The sequence below is a fragment of the Colias philodice genome, chromosome 29 (genome assembly GCF_061535455.1).
Source record: "Colias philodice isolate Cphi_HAF_F1 chromosome 29, ilColPhil1 Martin Lab GWU primary, whole genome shotgun sequence".
Classification (NCBI taxonomy): Eukaryota; Metazoa; Arthropoda; class Insecta; order Lepidoptera; family Pieridae; genus Colias; species Colias philodice.
Genome location: NC_143114.1, coordinates 5,013,724 through 5,031,609, shown reverse-complemented (window position 1 = coordinate 5,031,609; position 17,886 = coordinate 5,013,724). Strand labels below are relative to the sequence as shown.

Sequence of the window (17,886 nt, the reverse complement as noted above, 5' to 3'; positions counted from 1 at the left end):
TAAATTTCATTGTAATCGGTTCAGTAGTTTTTACGTGAAAGAGTAACAAACATCCATACATCCATACATCCTTACAAACTTTCGCCTTTATAGTATTAAGATAAGGACAAATATCATAATAAAAGTGTCAGTGGTTCATTTGAAAATATAGAATTAGTCTATCCATTTTCAGTTCTGTGTAGATTATTTTATACTATTACTAGCGGTCCGCCCCGGCTTCGCCCGTGGTACCTACATGTTTAAACTATCCTATCTCTCAAGTTGGATCGAACTGCACATGGTGTGCGAATTTTATTAAAATCGGTTAAGTGGTTTAGGAGTCCATTGAGGACAAACATTGTGACACGAGATTTATATAGGTATACATATGTATATATATTAAGATATATACTACATTCAGCCCGCAGCTTCGCCCTCGTTTTCAAAGAAAAGCCCCCATAGTTCCCGTTCCCGTGTAATTGCCGGGATAAAACCTATCCTATGTGTTAATCCAAGTTACCCTCAATATGTGTGCTTAATTTCATTGTAATCGGTTCAGTAGTATTTGCGTGAAAGAGTAACAAACACACACATACTTTCGCATTTATAATATTAGTAGGATGAAAACTACGTAATTAATTTTCTTTATAAAATAAATAAATAAATAAAAATATTAAGTTTTAAATATCATACAATAATAAAATATTGATATCTTTTCAAAGCTTTAATATTATGATAGGAAAAATCTGATTAGAGCTTCACACTCGTTTATATCTTTAGTTACTGTTGCAACTTAGTTTGGTTTTATTTAGATAATTTTTATATTACTTATTTATCCGACTTAAATAATAGAGTATGTTGTCTCTATGATTTTAATGATGGATGATCTGAAGAGTTTGTTGAATGTGCTAATCTCAGGAACTACTGGTCCGATTTGAAAACTTATTTCTGTATTAGAAGGCTCTAGGCTATAATATATCATCACGCTAAGACCAATAGGAGCGGAGCAATGTGGGTAAAACCGCAGGGCATAGCTTGTTAGAACATAAAGTTATAAATTTAGTAACGTAAACAATATATTTTACTATATAAAAATAAGTCGGGTTTTCCTTCCTGACGCTATAACTCCAGAACGCACGAACCGATTTCCACGGTTTTGCATTCGTTGGAAAGGTCTCGGGCTCCGTGAGGTTTATAGCAAAGAAAAGGTGTCTCTGGTGGCGAAACGGAGTTCGCCCGGTTCTTCATAATCGTTGTACCTATATTTGAAAACGTAATAAAACCTCTTTTATATAAAGAAAACAATCTTATGAAAACAGATTCATTTAAAATAAAATTAATGTATCATACACAGTTTCACCAAAATCGCTTCAACCCTTCCAAAGCTACATGTCACTAACGTAACTAAAGTTTATATCTACTCCATGTGTTTTTTGTTCTTTATTTTTGTCCCCAAATAATCAGTGTGGCATATTAATAGAGTCATTACGGTGTGGTGGAGGTAAAAAGTAGATAGATGGTTTATATGTGGTATAAAATGGAGAAAGAGGATACCCGTCGACGGGTTAGCACAGGAAAAGTGTGGAGTAGCTTTTTTATTTATTTATTTTTATAAGGGAAATATATTAAAGTGGGAAGATAGGTTTGATAATTAACATGTTAAGTAGATATTTGTTTAAGCAATTTAAAGTATATAAATAATAATACTTAAATAAATAAATATTTCGGGACTATTTTCACACACGGCACGATCTGATCCCATATAAGCTTTCGCTTGTGTTATGGAAACCAAATGGCTGATAAACATACATATAATATTATGATATGGGAACAAGTTTATATAACAAGTGTATGGGAACAACAAGAACAACATAAATAGTTATGTTTTCAGCGTAAGTATTTAAAAATAGCACTTAGGTTTTGCTTGTGCTCTTTATCGTATGAATTTCGTCGGCATCATAATTCTCTAACTATTAAAAAGATCTGTAGATCTCGATATGAAGACTAATTTTTAGAATAATTTGTTTTCTGAGTTTCCTCTTTAAATCAGTTTATTTTTTCCAAGATATCTCAATAATTTATTTTTACTAACCGGTGTACGTTCAGCGTTATCACGTTTCTTTCATGCAATATCACTACATAGTACAAAACAAAGTCTTTTTCTCTGTCCCTATGTCCCTTTGTATGCTTAAATCTTTAAACTACGTAACGGATTTTGATGCGGTTTTTTTTAATAGATAGAGTGATTCGAGAGGAAGGTTTTGATATATAATTTATTATATTTCAGACAAAGCGGGCGAAGCCGCGGGCGGAACGCTAGTTTTGTAATAAAACTATATTTTCAAAGTTTCCTCTTCACTTAACCATATATTTATTTCTCACAATCTTTCTCTACTCCACAGCTTCCCTGTTCCCAGTGACAATTATAAAAGTCCCGATTTTATCTCACATACCGCCTAATTGGTGGTCATATATTCACTCTGTACACGGGAATGCGGTCTTGATTGACAATTATATTAAATTTTTATTAGGCCTTAGCCACACTAGACGGAAATTCCGTCGCCGGACTTCCGCTACAGTCAATCCGTTCTATACGGTACCAGCCACACTGAATATTCAGTGGCAGATCATCAATCTGCTGATGATCGGCTGCTTGCGCTTATATGGTGTTGTCGTCACTGCGAGTTATCCGCTGAATGTGGCGCGATGCATACAAATACCTGTAATGCAACGTTGCCGATCTTACGCTGACGGAAGATCGGTGCGCGGACGACCGATCAGACGCGAGCGAGTGACGGTCCGCTCGGAACGCGGGATCATCCGCGACGGAACGACCGATCTTCCGCGTAGTGTGCCCGTTATTTGTATTTTATATGCAATAACATGTATTGGCGTTCCGCCGCGGAAGTTCGGCGACGGAGTTTCCGTCTAGTGTGGCTAAGGCCTTAGCCACACTAGACGGAAATTCCGTCGCCGGACTTCCGCTACAGTCAATCCGTTCTATACGGTACCAGCCACACTGAATATTCAGTGGCAGATCATCAATCTGCTGATGATCGGCTGCTTGCGCTTATATGGTGTTGTCGTCACTGCGAGTTATCCGCTGAATGTGGCGCGATGCATACAAATACCTGTAATGCAACGTTGCCGATCTTACGCTGACGGAAGATCGGTGCGCGGACGACCGATCAGACGCGAGCGAGTGACGGTCCGCTCGGAACGCGGGATCATCCGCGACGGAACGACCGATCTTCCGCGTAGTGTGCCCGTTATTTGTATTTTATATGCAATAACATGTATTGGCGTTCCGCCGCGGAAGTTCGGCGACGGAGTTTCCGTCTAGTGTGGCAAAGGCCTTACGGTTTCGTCAAAATTATAAAATTTCTGTATAGTTTTATTTCTGTTTGTCTACTTAAGAGATTCAGTTTTGGTGATAAGTTTTTAATTAAAATTTAGGTTATTTAGTAGTTGTTTCTTGTTTGATTAGACTAAAACTTTTATTTATTCAATAAGACTTTCTCTAGAAGCACTATCTCGTCATATTTTTTTTTTTTTAACATTTACCACCGATTCGGAAAGCTGTACCTATCTATGGAGAAGTACGCCATGTTACTATATAGAGGTTAATGAATTAAGCAGAAACAGACTTATAATACATTTTTTTATTTCTTATTGATATAAAGAATACTAAATAATAGTCTTTAAATTAAATTTTTAATTCAGATCATCGAAATAAAACTTAAAATTGTTCAAGTAGCTGGATAATCAAACCATCAAACAATTTTATTAACGAATCTATTCTTCGATACAGATTTGTTTGTATGTTTGTCACGGATACACTCAAAACCACAGGACCGATTTATAAAGTATCTTCAGCGTCATAAAACTGTAAATTCAGAAAAACATCTTGGTATTATTGATATATTTTAGTTTATAGGCTTGCAGCCCATCTAGAATACCTTATTTTATGAAAATAAAATAAAAAAAATATATAGGTAATTCTCCTGTAGTTATAATTAAAAAGTTCATTTCGGTCACCAATTAATTTTAAGTAAAAACTCTTTAATAAGCTATAATGGAGTCATTGTATTGAAATAAAATTAAAAAAAAACTAGGATATCATAGACACGAAATCCATAGATAAGTATCTACAAAAGAAACGCTCTAACTAGGTGTTTAAAGCTTTTGATTGTTAGAAAAAATTATCTGTAGGTTAATCTTTATTTGTATTAAATAAAAAAGAACCTTAATATAAGGGAAAAAGGTCTGTTTTTGATCATTCGATGATGTTTACCTGGATTAAAGGGACTGACACTGTCATAGCCTATACGGTTGTAAATTAAAGAAAAAAATACCTGAGATATAGATAGGAAATGCTGCTAAAACTGAACATTCTATAAGAAGTCTTTCGTATAATATTGACCTAAATATTAGTGTCCGACCGAAACTGGTTTCCAGGCCGAAACCGAAACCGAAACCGAATGTTCGGCCGTGGCTTCAGTTTCGGCCGAAACCGAAACCGAAACCAAAACTCACGTGGTCAAGTATGAAATTTCTAAAAATACTGAACTTTGGTGCATTTTACCTATTATTTTGCCTTAATTAGGGCATGAAATGAAAACACAGTATATTAAATTTGTTGTAATCATTTATTTAATATAAAAAAAAATATTTTTAAAATATTAATAATAACAATTTTAATTTTTATTATTTTTTCAAATTAAGTTCTTAGTAAAATCAGTCATCTAAATCAAATCAGTAATTGTTACTGTTACTTTAAATACTAAGTTTTGGTATTTTGAGATCTTTCTCTTTATTAAAGAGTCTTTAATACTTTGGATTGGTATTTGTACTTAGAAGAATAATCAGTCTCTTTTAGGTACCTCTTATATAAAAATAATAATTATTAATTACTATTACACCCAGTTCCAATCTCAACATAGATAATCAAAAATTGTTTCCACCAGCGTGGGTCAACCAACGCTTTGGCAGCGTCCGTCAAAGCGTCGCCGAAGTTAGGCGAGCGTGAACGTGTGTGAACTAAGTTCACTGAACTTGCGAAATAAGTTTCGGTTTCGGCAAAAGTTTCGGCCGATTTTGGCCGAAACCGAAACTGCGGCCGAAACTTGATTTTTGGCCGAAACTCGGCCGAAACCGAAACCGAAACCGAAAGTTCGGTCGGACACTACTAAATATACAGTCCAAATCCGAGCTCCCAGCGCCCAGGAAAGACTTAAAAATCGGGCATTTTTATTTATTTCAAGGACATAATATCGAATGTTTACTAAGAATAGATAGTATAATTCAAGAGAAAAGTTTATATGTTTGTTATGTTCCGCTAAAACACCGAAAATGTGCGAAACAATAGCTCATAATGCGTCATGGTCACAGCATAGCATAAGAATTCCCGTCAAGGGGGGACGCCCTTGCGCATGTCGGTACCAGGGTGAACCTTCCGTTCACCCACGCGTCCGTGAAGATGTAGAAGCCCTTCTGGCTCACATCGAGAAACACCACACAGAAAAAAGCATAAGGCTTAAGAACCACATCGGGAATTTTGTATTTTGGCTTAAACTGAATAGAATAGATAGAGCGTTATGATACCTATATTTTGTGTATTTTTACCATTTAATGTAACGCAATAAAGAATTTTAACTAATCCGTTTCATAGTTTTAAAGATGTAAGCTTCGCAGTAAACATACCAAGTTACATAGGGAGAGACGGACAGACGGGAAGCGACTTTGTTTTATTGAAGTGAAACTTCTTTAAGAGTAAAATTTTCGCGTCTTGGCAATATCGTCACGTCATGGCGTAAGGCATAAAAATATAGTTTAATTATTAAAATTAAAAACGATGATTTTTGTCCTACGTTATGCGTACGAAATGATATAAAATTGTTAATAAAAAAATCTATTTATAGCGTGTATTCAAATTGACATGACCAAAATCAAAATTCAAAATTATTTTCCCGCCATTATATTTTTTTTTTTTTTTTTTTTTTTTTTTTCTGTTATGGCAAGAAGCTAAAACTATTTGCCAGTGTCAAGTAAAAGGTAGGGAATCCATACACGGGAAAATAGGATAGTACGATATTTTTCAAGGTGATCAGAAGAGTTAGGCCAAAATTAATACAAGGTACATTATAATATTACATATTATTTACATAAACTAAATAGATTAAATAGAAACTAAAAAACATTACAATTTGACGTTATTCTTAAAATATATAATATTTTTTAGGATACATAAATAGATATGACATACGAGTAGGAAGAGGAACATTTGAAGAAATTAATGAATTATAAAAGGAAGAATGATCGTATATAGAGCAAGAGAAAAATATGTGGTCTATATTTCCCTCATCCTCTCCACACTCGCAAACTTCACTATTTAATACGCCTATTCTGGCCTTATTCTGGCTAAATGACTAGGAATACACATATGTCCTATTCTCATGCGACTTATTGTAGATATAATTAATTTATTTGCTTCAACACCAACAAACCAAGGTTTTATGGGGATTACCGGTTGAATTCTATAGTAATTCCTTCCCTTATGCTGTATCTGTCCACCGTAGACCGTATTCCACGCTTCAAAGAGAAATCGTTTCGGTAATGTTAAGAGATCATGAGAGTAGTTAATGTATAACATATCATAATACATATTACATAATAACATATTACATATCTCTACACTGCACTGCATCCTTGGCCAAGCTATCAGCCCTATCATTTCCGTGGATATATAAATTGAAATGATTGAAATATTTTTAAAACTAATGCCAACACTATTTACATATTGATTATTGTGCGCTGGTAATATAAGACGTTTAAATTGTATTGACTTTTTAATAAGTATGGCAGCACCACCATACCCATCAATTCTGTCATGAGTCATCACAAATACAAACATAACCTGGAATTCGAAAGAAGAGATTTGGTTTTAACCAAGTCTCATTTACTATATTACTTGCTCTGTGGTCTCATTTAGAGCAATTAAAAAAGGATTTGCTTATTTATTATGTGAATTAGATCTGACTATTTAGGTATCACGCTTCTGCAGTTCCACTGTATTATTTTGGAATCCATGACTACTAAATAAACTATCAATTACTTTATGTAAAGTGGCAACGTTGGACGGTTTCAGGGTGTTATTTTCCAATAGAGTGTTGATAAGTAAAGTAATTATATCCATTATCTGGGAAGTTTCAGATTCATTAGGGGCTACTTGATAACCGCAGCCATTTTCAGGCGTAGGAATCTGAGCTGCCCTAATAATATCATTATGAGCTTTTTTATCAAAACCCTTATTAGTCTTAGGAGGCAATTTTGGTTTTAAAAAATAAGTCTTTTTGTAGGATGAATTTGGACTATTTACATTCAATCTATTTGTGGTTGAATAAGCAGATGAAGACATTAATACATCCCCATAAGACTTTGATACATTTGGGTAAAGTTTACTTGCTTCCCCGTAAGATATATTTTTTTCAGACATACTTATTTTAATATCCTTTTGGCGTTTAAATTCTGGACAGATTTTATTAGTTGCGAAATGGAAGCCTGAACATAACAAACATGATGCACAATCTTCTTCGACTGTACAAGTGTCGCCAGAATGATCTTGACCACACTTATAACATCTGGGTTTGGAACGACATATAATTTTAGTATGACCATATCTACAGCATTGAAAACATTGGATGGTAGGGAAAATGTAAAGATTAACTGGCAGAGAGTTATAACAGGCATACACACGTTCAGGAAGAACTTGACCGTCAAATGTAAGAACAACAGATTGTGTTGGTCTCCAAGATATGGAACCATCAATAATAACCTTATAATTGATCCTTCTAACTTTTATAATTTTTCCACAGCCAGCCGGAGTTGAAATATTTTCTATTATTTCCTCTTGGGACCATTCAGAAGGTATTCCTTTAACAATACCAATGCGACTTATGTTAAATGTTGGTATTTTTGCACTTAGCTTATTTAATTCTAAATTTTTATTTTTAATAAAATCATTAGCATCCTTTGGTGTTGAAAATGCTACAATACAACGATTTCTCCCTATTTTTTTAACACTACCAGATACTATATTTTTAATATTGTTATTTTTTAAAAATCGACCAAAAGTAATGGGATGCAATGTTGTTCCATCGCCAGGTGTTGACTCTGTACGCTGAACATGAACAATATAAGGGAAGGAGTCAGTAGATAGGTATTCTGAACGTAAATTTGGTAAAGCCGATTGTTCATTCATATTATTATTATCATTCTTATAGGATTCATTAAAAGTAACATCAGAATTGGACTTTTTATTAGGCTCAGTGCTATCACTGTCCTGTTTCCTTAGCCTGCGTTTTTTAGGAGTGCTTTCCACCCAACAATTTTTTAATGCAAAATCGTTTTCACATTCTATACTTGGAACCGTAATGTAACTAGCTACTTCAGGACCAAGTTGGAAACTTGGTCCTGAAGCTATAGGGTCGGGAGGATCGTTCATCGATCAGCCCGCCAAAATTTAAGTGCAAAAATTTTTTTACATACTATAAATCAGAATAAAATAGACTTACCAATAAAAAACTACTAACTACACTAATTTACAAGTTTATATATAGGAAACAAAAGATATATACAAAGCCAAACTCAATTGAACATTAATTTAAATTTTTTTTCAAATTAAATTTCAAAAATTACACCCGGCTCGTTCGAAGATTCCCGCGCTTTTTTCCGCCATTATATTTGTCAAATACGTCACTACTTTTTACGACAGATCATTAAAAATTAAAAAAAAAATCGAACTTCAAATTTAGAATGTTACCATACACAATGCATGTAATTTTAGCCAACAATCAAACGAAGCATATCAGAATTTTATTACATACAGCGGGCGGTCCCTTGCGAATAAGAGAAGTTGAAATTCGTAGAAAGAGTACCGAATATAAACGCAGTTGTTTATTTTTTAACGTACTTAGAACATTACCGCATCAGTTAAAAAGAATAAGTCTGTTAGAGTGAAAAGTAATAAATCTTGAAGTTATTATTGGGTATTGTAATATTTAAAAGTTAGTGTACGGAAAATTAAAAATAAATAAATATAGATCAGCGACAGATATAACTATAGATTTGAAATCGACTTTAAATAATTGTTATTCTGTTTTTAATAAATATGTAATAATACGTTTATTTATTTATCTATACTAAAATTATATAGCTGAAGAGGCGGCCTTATTGCTGAACAGCAATCTCTACCAGGCAACCTGGTAGGAAAGGAAATGTATGAAGGTCGAGGGATAGCAATATAAATTATTACAATTACAATTACATAACAATACGTTGTATTGTAGTTTCATTGAGACAAGACAAGAAAATTAATTGGGTCTTTAAACAAATTGAATATTATCAAGAAATTATTAAAAATAAGTCTCTTTTATATTCATTTTAAATTTAAAATCTGTCTCTTATCGGAATATCATTAAAGGGCTGTTCACACGAGACATCTTGTCATTTCGGTGAATGTTCGAATTCGGCTGCGCGGCTCAATGCGCGGGTAATGGCGCGGAAGCCATAGACTAAACAGGTGTTGTCTTTAGGGTTTCCCCTTTTTTATCTGTGCAAAAATATGTTGTATGTAGGTACTCTTGGTAGGTACTTTAAATGTTAAGTATGTACATATTTGAATTTACTAGATAAACAATTTTATAAGAAAATTATCAAGAAGATTTCAACAGTTTTTTGGCAGCGGGATTTCCTTGGAAAGAAAAATAGCGAAAATTGTTAAACAAATAAAATATAGTTTTAAAAATAGTTAAATAAAATGAGCGTGTGTGCCAAGCACACGCTCAGATCGTGTCAGATGTGAAACTTATTAGGCAAGATTCAAAGATACCGTCGCCCACAGCCGTCGCCTTACTCCATGACGTGACGGTATTGCTATGACGCGACCTTGAAATTCCACTCTCAATGCGCCTAAAAAAGTTTCACTTCAATATCAACATAAAAAAACATTGCGACAAATAAAAGGGATCTAAGAAACTGTAGCGTGAATGTGTACAGAAATAACGATAGTTTATTTAGTTTCTGATCAGTGTATTGTATTTTATTTAAGTAAAACGATACATAAAAATACCATCTTACACTACAAACTGACATTGTTTCTCAACTGAAAATTTTCCGCGCCAACAGCGCCATGAAAGCTGTCAAACCCGCCATTTCACATAACGTCACAGAGTATATAATATTACGAATAACGTTCTGTTATCTGCACGCTTCGCGGGATTTATAATCTGTGAATAATGCGCTTAAATATCGGCTGACAATACATAAATTATGAACGTCAAAGGGCGCAGGTTCTTTGTGGTTTATCTATAACTATTTTCTTGTTTAGCGGGGCGGAAATTTCTTTTTGTGCGCTGGCAACACTGGGGCTATTTGTATCTGTCGTAATCTGCACTATTGTGATTTGGCGGGGTCCAGACTCCAGTAATGGATTTTGTAATGTACTAGCGGTCCGCCCCGGCTTCGCCCGTGGTACATATTTCCCAATAAAAAGTAGCCTATGTCCTTTCTCGGGCATCAAACTATCTCCATACCAAATTTCATGCAAATTGGTTCAGTAGCTTAGGCGTGATTGAGTAACAGACAGACAGACAGAGTTACTTTCGCATTTATAATATTAGTATGGATTATCGAATGACACATGTGTGTGTTTGTTTGAACGCGCTAATCTCAAGAACTATACTGGTCCGATTTGAAAAATTCTTTCGTTGTCGGATAGCCCATTTATCGAAGAAGGTTATTATCTATATATCATCACGCTCGACCAACAGAAGCGGAGCCTCGCGGGTGAAACCGCAGAGCACAGCTAGTCATTATATAAAATACCAATGTAATTTAAAGTCTGCATCTCTAATGTTTTTTGCACGGTTTTTATTAAACGTATAGACTTCGCTTAACACATAGATTGATCTTAAACTACTTTTCCAATACTCCTTTTTATGAAAATCTAACTTTCAAATGTAACAAATTAATTAGGTTTACTCTAACTGCATTTTCATCATCTCAATAGTCGCCATCTTCAAAGCAAGCTAAAAATCAACTCGAACTCATCAGTTTAAAAGAAAATGTGTGCGTGTACTAGTGTACACACGTAAGAAGTGAAACTTCTTTATGACCTTATTTTTCAAAAAATAATTTACTACATAACAACTTTAACTTTGCAACTTTACAGAAATACGTCGAATCACGCGTGGTAGGGATAAGAAAAAGATGGCGCGTAACGGAAAAATGTCGCGCGTAACGGAAAAATGTCACGCGTAACGAAAAAATGTTATACTTAATTTTTTTCCAACCCCGACAAAGAAGTTTCACTTCAAAAATTATACTGATAAATTCCGTTATAAACAACGATGTCAAAGAGACCAATATTACACAGACAGATACGTTAAAACTATAAAACCCTCGTATAAGTTAAGTATAACAAATATATACTTACTGTTTAACCTAAGCCCTACATTTTCCTTCGACCCACTAACCAACTAAAACGTAAATCTAAATCTCGTTTATATAATTAACGTTTTCACCAATTGCACAAAGCCATGAATAAACAGCTTACAGTCAGAGACGCAGTCAGAAAAACCCAGTTTACTTAAAAAGCACTCAAAATTTTCGCAAAGCACTTCGCCTAACAAAACATTAACTACAGACCAAAAAGGTTATACGGGCGAAATAAAATTCGCTGACCAGTGCCTCGACTAACGAGTAAAAAAAAATACAAAAAAAAAAACAAAACTTTGGCGCGCAATTCGGTAATTCTTTTTTGGGCGGGAATAATCCTTCTTTTGTTCTTAAGATTAAACCCGCATTGATTCGGTGTTTGCCACTTGTAAGTAACTAAGCCACTTATGTTGGGCTTTGTGATAGTGCGAGGACGGTTTGTCGAAAGTTTCTGTATTGTCGATAAAATTTTTATTGTGAAAATTAAATCAGATTAGTTATTACTTATTAGAATAAAATTAGATTAGTTATTGTGAAAATGTGATCGGTTTTGAAAATGTTGTTCGGTTGAAATTAAATATTAACAGTAATATTATAAATCTTCATAAAATGATAGTATGATATCGGTTTTAAAACGAATGAAAGTTAATTTAACGATAATTATATAAAATTAAAATTGATGAAATAACTATTAATAAACACACATGGAAAACAAGAATTTCTCATTTTTTAAAACCGTACAAAATTTTTAAAACTAATTACGTTCTTGACAGCAACACAGCATCATTCTCAAAGCGAAACTTATCAAATGACACACTATAACATTATCTATAAAATTGAACGGAAAATTTAATTATAATTTTATCACTTATTTTATCGATACCAGCACACCACTATTCTTGACCAGAAGTTTGACAAATGAAGCAAAAGCGTGGCCCTTAGAGAAAGAACAGATTTACTTGCGATGTAACGTTATTTGTATCGTTAATTTATTTTATATTTTTATTTATTCTTTCGTAACTACACGAATTTAGTGCTGAACTACTTCGTCCGTTAAACATGATGTAATTTCATAATTACTTAGGTATATAAAATACATACATAGTACATACATAGTATAAAACAAAGTCGCTTTCTCTGTCCCTATGTCCCTTTGTATGCTTAAATCTTTAAAACTACGCAACGGATTTTGATGCAATTTTTTAATAGATATAGTGATTTAACAGGAAGGTAAGTAGGTATATAATTTTTGAAGTAAAACTTCTTTAGGCGCGACTAGGGAGTAACTCAGATTTTTTTTCTGACGGAAGTAACGCTTAGTTAGCTTAGTAACGTCTGTGTAGTTTCCGCCATTTAAAAATAATAGTTCTGATTGGTTGTAAGTATATGTCATATACTACACGCTTCTTGACTTATACGCCAGCTAGTGGCAAATATCATAATCAATTAGGATTATTTATTTTCAAATTTTCAAACGGATCAATTGTGAATAGCAAAGTGAATGAAAAATTCAACAGTTTTAAAAACATTATTTTAAATTGCAAAATTTTTTGAAAATCTCTAAATATACTTGTTTATTTATTACTTTTAAAATAAGTAAATTAAAAATAAAAGTAAACATGTTGCGGATTATAATCAATCTATTTTAAATATTGCTGAAGACAAAGTAGTATCCATAGCAACAGATATGTATATAGGTTGTCATTCAGTTGAACAAGAAGCATATGTACGCCAACAATTTCATAAAATGTCAGTTATTGATACAGGAGGATCGCCTTATGAAATCATATTAGTTCTTAACAAATTTTACATTATTACAACCAATATTGATGTATCTGATGGCTTAGCCAACGGTTGTGTTGGAAAGTTAGTGTATATTGAACGTGATGACAGTGATAACATCATACGCTTATGGCTTGAGTTTCCTGGTAAGATAGGAGAGAAAATTAGGAAAAAAGCTGCCGATCATATTCAAACTCTAAACATTAGTAGAACAGCAGTCCCAATTTTATGAAGATCGTCATCTGTACCAATGAATAGAAATAAGACAATATTTGCAAAGAGAAATCACTTTCCATTAGTATCTGCTTGTGCGCTTACAATACATAAGTCTCAAGGTAGTACTTTTGATCAAATCGTTTATGAATACAATAAAAGTCACAGTCAGCAGCTGTTATATGTAGCATTATCACGAGTAACTGATATAAATGGATTGTTCATTGTCTCAAACACCGATGACAACAAATTTTATCATGGAAGAAAGCGTCCAGGGGGAATAGTTGATTTACAGTGTGAATTTGAAAGACTTTCAAATTCTCGCCTAATAACACAACAGGAAGAATTATATAACCTTGTAAATGAGAGTAACATTACACTATTTTCCTTCAACTGCCAAAGTTTACGTGCTCATGTTTCTGATCTGAATGATAAAGTATTAAAAAGGTCCACATTGCTGTTATTTTCCGAAACTTGGATGAAAAATGACGAACAAATTCTTATTGAAAATTTTTATTGCGTTACCCAATACAAACGACCCAACTCAACTGCTGGTGGAGTAGCTGTATATCATTCATCTACAGATACACTGAACAATGTAACACCAATTCAAAATATTTCACAAACGATATTATCACAAATTTCCGATGAGGTTTCACAAATTGGTGACATCGCCTTGGTTCGATGTGTTAATACGAATGACCAACCTGTGATTATCGTTGTTATTTATATTTCTACAAATACTAGCCTGACAAATATCATAAAATTTATTCATCAGCAATTACTTCACTTCACAATTGAAGGTTCTCGACTTTTAAATAGTTATCATGAATTACCGATGATTCTAACTGGAGATTTTAATGTTAATTTTCGCTCTCAGGAATCTCAGCCGTTAATTGATTTTTTAGAAGAAAAATTTGATTTATCTATGAATACTTCTCGACTTCATTCAACAACGCGTTTCGGTACAACGATAGATGCTGTATTTTCAAGAAAAGTAGCAAATTTAGAGAGTAAAATTTATGTTTCACATTATAGTTACCACAAACCTATAATTTCGTACGTAAGAAATTATTATGACATTCAATTACCTGTTTCGAATGAATAATATTAATATAACATTTAAATAATCTTTGTAAAGCACATGAATAATAAATATAATTAAATTATAATATAATATTTATTTATTTAAGTTAATATTTAATCATTTCAGTGATATATGTCGTCAACGCCAAAGAAGTTTTACTTCAATCGCGCGTAAAGGTTACACGCACACACTTTTTTTAGGTTTTAGACAAAGCGGGCGAAGCCGAGAGTGATAAGCTAGTGTCAAAATATTCAAATAGTATTTCATACAACTTGAAACCTAACTAGATACTAATTACTTATTAAATATAACGTAAATAAAAAAAGGTTCCTGCGCTCGACTTCGCTTTCATTATCTTCCTTCCTTTTACATTTTAACAACTAGTGGATTAGATTTTTAAATCAATTTAAATACCAATTTTCTTATAAAAAAGCATAATTTAACAACAAGGAACTTAAAAATCTATACGTCAAATTACAATGACCTTTTTTAAATAGAATTTGCCGCAAATTATCTAAGCGAAAAAACTATCTAGTTGTTTGTTTTCAAATCACTTTTTGTTGATTATAAACAAATCATTTCTATAATCTTATATATAAAAATGAATCGCAAATTGTGTTGGTAAGCGCATAACTCGAGAACGGCTGCACCGATTTCGATAATTCTTTTTTTATTATATTCCTTGAAGTACGAGGATGGTTCTTATGTAGAGAAAACGTAAACATGTACCACGGGCGAAGCCGGAGCGGACTGCTAGTTTATTATATTTAATGATAACCTTTGACGTCAGAGAAATACATCTTGTTTAGGATTATAGGTCATGTTTATTTACAAAACAACAAATCTCTATTTATGTTTATTTGAACGCGCTAACCTTTGGAACTACTGGTCCGATTTGAAAATTCTTTCGGTGTTAGATAGTCCAATTATCGAGGAAGGCACGTTTATATCATCACGCTAAGACCAAGAGGAGCGGAGCAATGCGGGTAAAACCGCGGAGCACAGCTAGTAAATTATATATCTACTATAACCTTCCCCAAGTATCACTTTATCTAATAAAAAAATCGTATAAAAATACATTGCGTAGTTTTAAAAATCTAAGCATACAGACACACAAAAAGCGGAAAGCGACTTTGCATTATACTATACTAGATTTGAGCCCCCGGCTTCGCCCGCGTTTTCAAAGGAAAATCCGCATAGTTCCCGTTCCCGTGGGATTTCCGGGATAAAACCTATCCTATGTGTTAATCCTAATCACCCTCTATATGTGTGCTAAATTTCATTGTAATCGGTTCAGTAGAATTTGCGTGAAAGAGTAACAAACACACACACACATACATCCTCACAAACTTTCGCATTTATAATATTAGTAGGATAGTGATGTATGAAAATCGTCTTATCGAAAACGATTTCCAAAAAGACTGCCAATATAGGTACTCTCCCTCCTTACACTACATAAGATCGCGCACAAACGCCGTAAAGCCGATCGTTAAGTGCGAAATAAGTGAAATAAGTTCTGTCAGCTCAAAGTAATCCCTCTAAGCGGGAACTATCGACAATTTGTTCTTTGAACGCTGCACGTACGAAAAATGGATGAAAATTTTGAAAATTGGAATGGTACGATTTTGTGTATTGAGTTTGGAGTAAGGAGGTTTTATGCGGTGGCCTTTTTGTATGCATTTTTTCGTAGGTCATATTTTTAGGAGGAAAATTTTCTAAATCGAAGAGACTTAAAGTTTTTAGTTTTTACAAACGGTAACGTTAGGTTAGGAATAGGTTATTTATATTTGTATATTACACATGTTTTTTTTTGTTATTTAAGCTTCGAATTACAATAGAAGACAGTTTAATTGTAATCCGAGTTACTTCATTCCTTGTTTTCCGCATTACCAATTGATGTGCTTACTTATATTAAAAATTCGAAAATTAAGGTATTCGTTTGTCTTTATTTCATGACAAAACAGAGCTATTTTTAGATGATATTCCGAAAAAAGGCTCTTCCTTTTTTGACTATTTTATTTTACACATCGCAGACCAATTGCCGCCAAAAAGATCGAAAAACAAACAGAAAAATAAATATTGCATTTCTCATCTTATCGATAAAATAAGTTATAAATCACGATGCACCGATTCGAGCACCCTCGACCGGCGCGTTGCATCTGACAGCCCGCCATTACGTCAAAACGTTTTCGCGCCATTTATCGCGCTTCGAATAAAAATGGTCATAGACAATTTGTAATTGCGGTAAGCGCATAGACTAGAAGTGCATTGTTTGTTTGCAAGGACTAGTATAATCCATACTAATATTATAAATGCGAAAGTAACTCTGTCTGTCTGTCTGTTACTCAATCACGCCTAAACTACTGAACCAATTTGCATGAAATTTGGTATGGAGATATTTTGATACCCGAGAAAGGACATAGGCTACTTTTTACCCCGGGACATAGGATAGGTTTTATCCCGGAAATCCCACGGGAACTATGCGGGTTTTTCTTTGAATGCGCGGGCGAAGCCGGGGGCAGAAAGCTAGTATGTATAATAAGTGCATTGTTTGCCTTTTATTGGATTAATTTAAAGCGCCTTCGCCCGCTTTGTCTAAAACGTAATAAATTATATACAAATACTTCCTCTTGAATCACTCTAACTATGAAAAAAATCGCATCAAACTCAGCTACTTAGTTTTAAAGATTTGTGCATAGGTACCTATGGACAGAGAAAGCGACGTTTTATACTATGTAGTGATAAAAAACCATTTTTTTTTTAATTTTATAACTATTAGTTGAAGAATTATTCTAATTCAATTATGTTTTTCATTTTTTGCAAACACTTCTAAAGCAAAGTACCAAGCGTCACCTGTTCAAACTATTTTCGCGCGATTTACGACAAAAATGTCATAAATGGCGCCAAATTATTACAGGTAACAAAATGCAGGAATGGAGAAGATTATGATAATATTATTTTCCGAACATACTGGATCCGCTTTAAATATTCTATAAGAAACTATTTTTTCTTCACCTATGCATAAAAAAATATAAAAAAAAATAATGGCTAAACCAACAATTGTAACGACCTATTTTTACCTATACCACAGTATAAGGAATCGCTAGCTTCTAATAATTATACTGTGACTGTATCAGACCTACCTTTTTTTTTTTTTTTTATAGTGGGGAAATCTTCCAAAGATACCCACGGCCCCCGGGGAAGGAGCCGTGGGTTATGTCGGATTCTTACCGACTAAAACCCCACTGTGTTCCGTCGAGCCGCTTTAATGATGGGGCCGCGGGTATTTGTTGGAATTCTTCCGCGACCCCCTCGGCAGACCTACCTTA

At 33.7% G+C, this 17,886-nt stretch overlaps 3 protein-coding genes across 5 annotated transcripts in view; 1 reads left to right on the top strand and 2 right to left on the bottom strand.

The window, feature by feature from the left end:
• The window catches only part of Nse4 (SMC5-SMC6 complex kleisin component Non-SMC element 1), a 145,431-nt gene that overhangs the window by 24,001 nt on the left and 103,544 nt on the right, over positions 1-17,886 (bottom strand). The gene's annotated exons all lie outside the window — the stretch shown is intronic.
• LOC149475962 (uncharacterized) overlaps positions 1-17,886 on the top strand; it is a 77,361-nt gene that overhangs the window by 56,812 nt on the left and 2,663 nt on the right. The window lies entirely within an intron of this gene.
• On the bottom strand, positions 7,022-8,482 carry LOC149475963 (uncharacterized). The gene has a single exon (XM_089712469.1). The coding sequence runs from the start codon at positions 8,480-8,482 to the stop codon at positions 7,022-7,024; it is 1,461 nt and encodes a 486-aa protein (XP_089568595.1).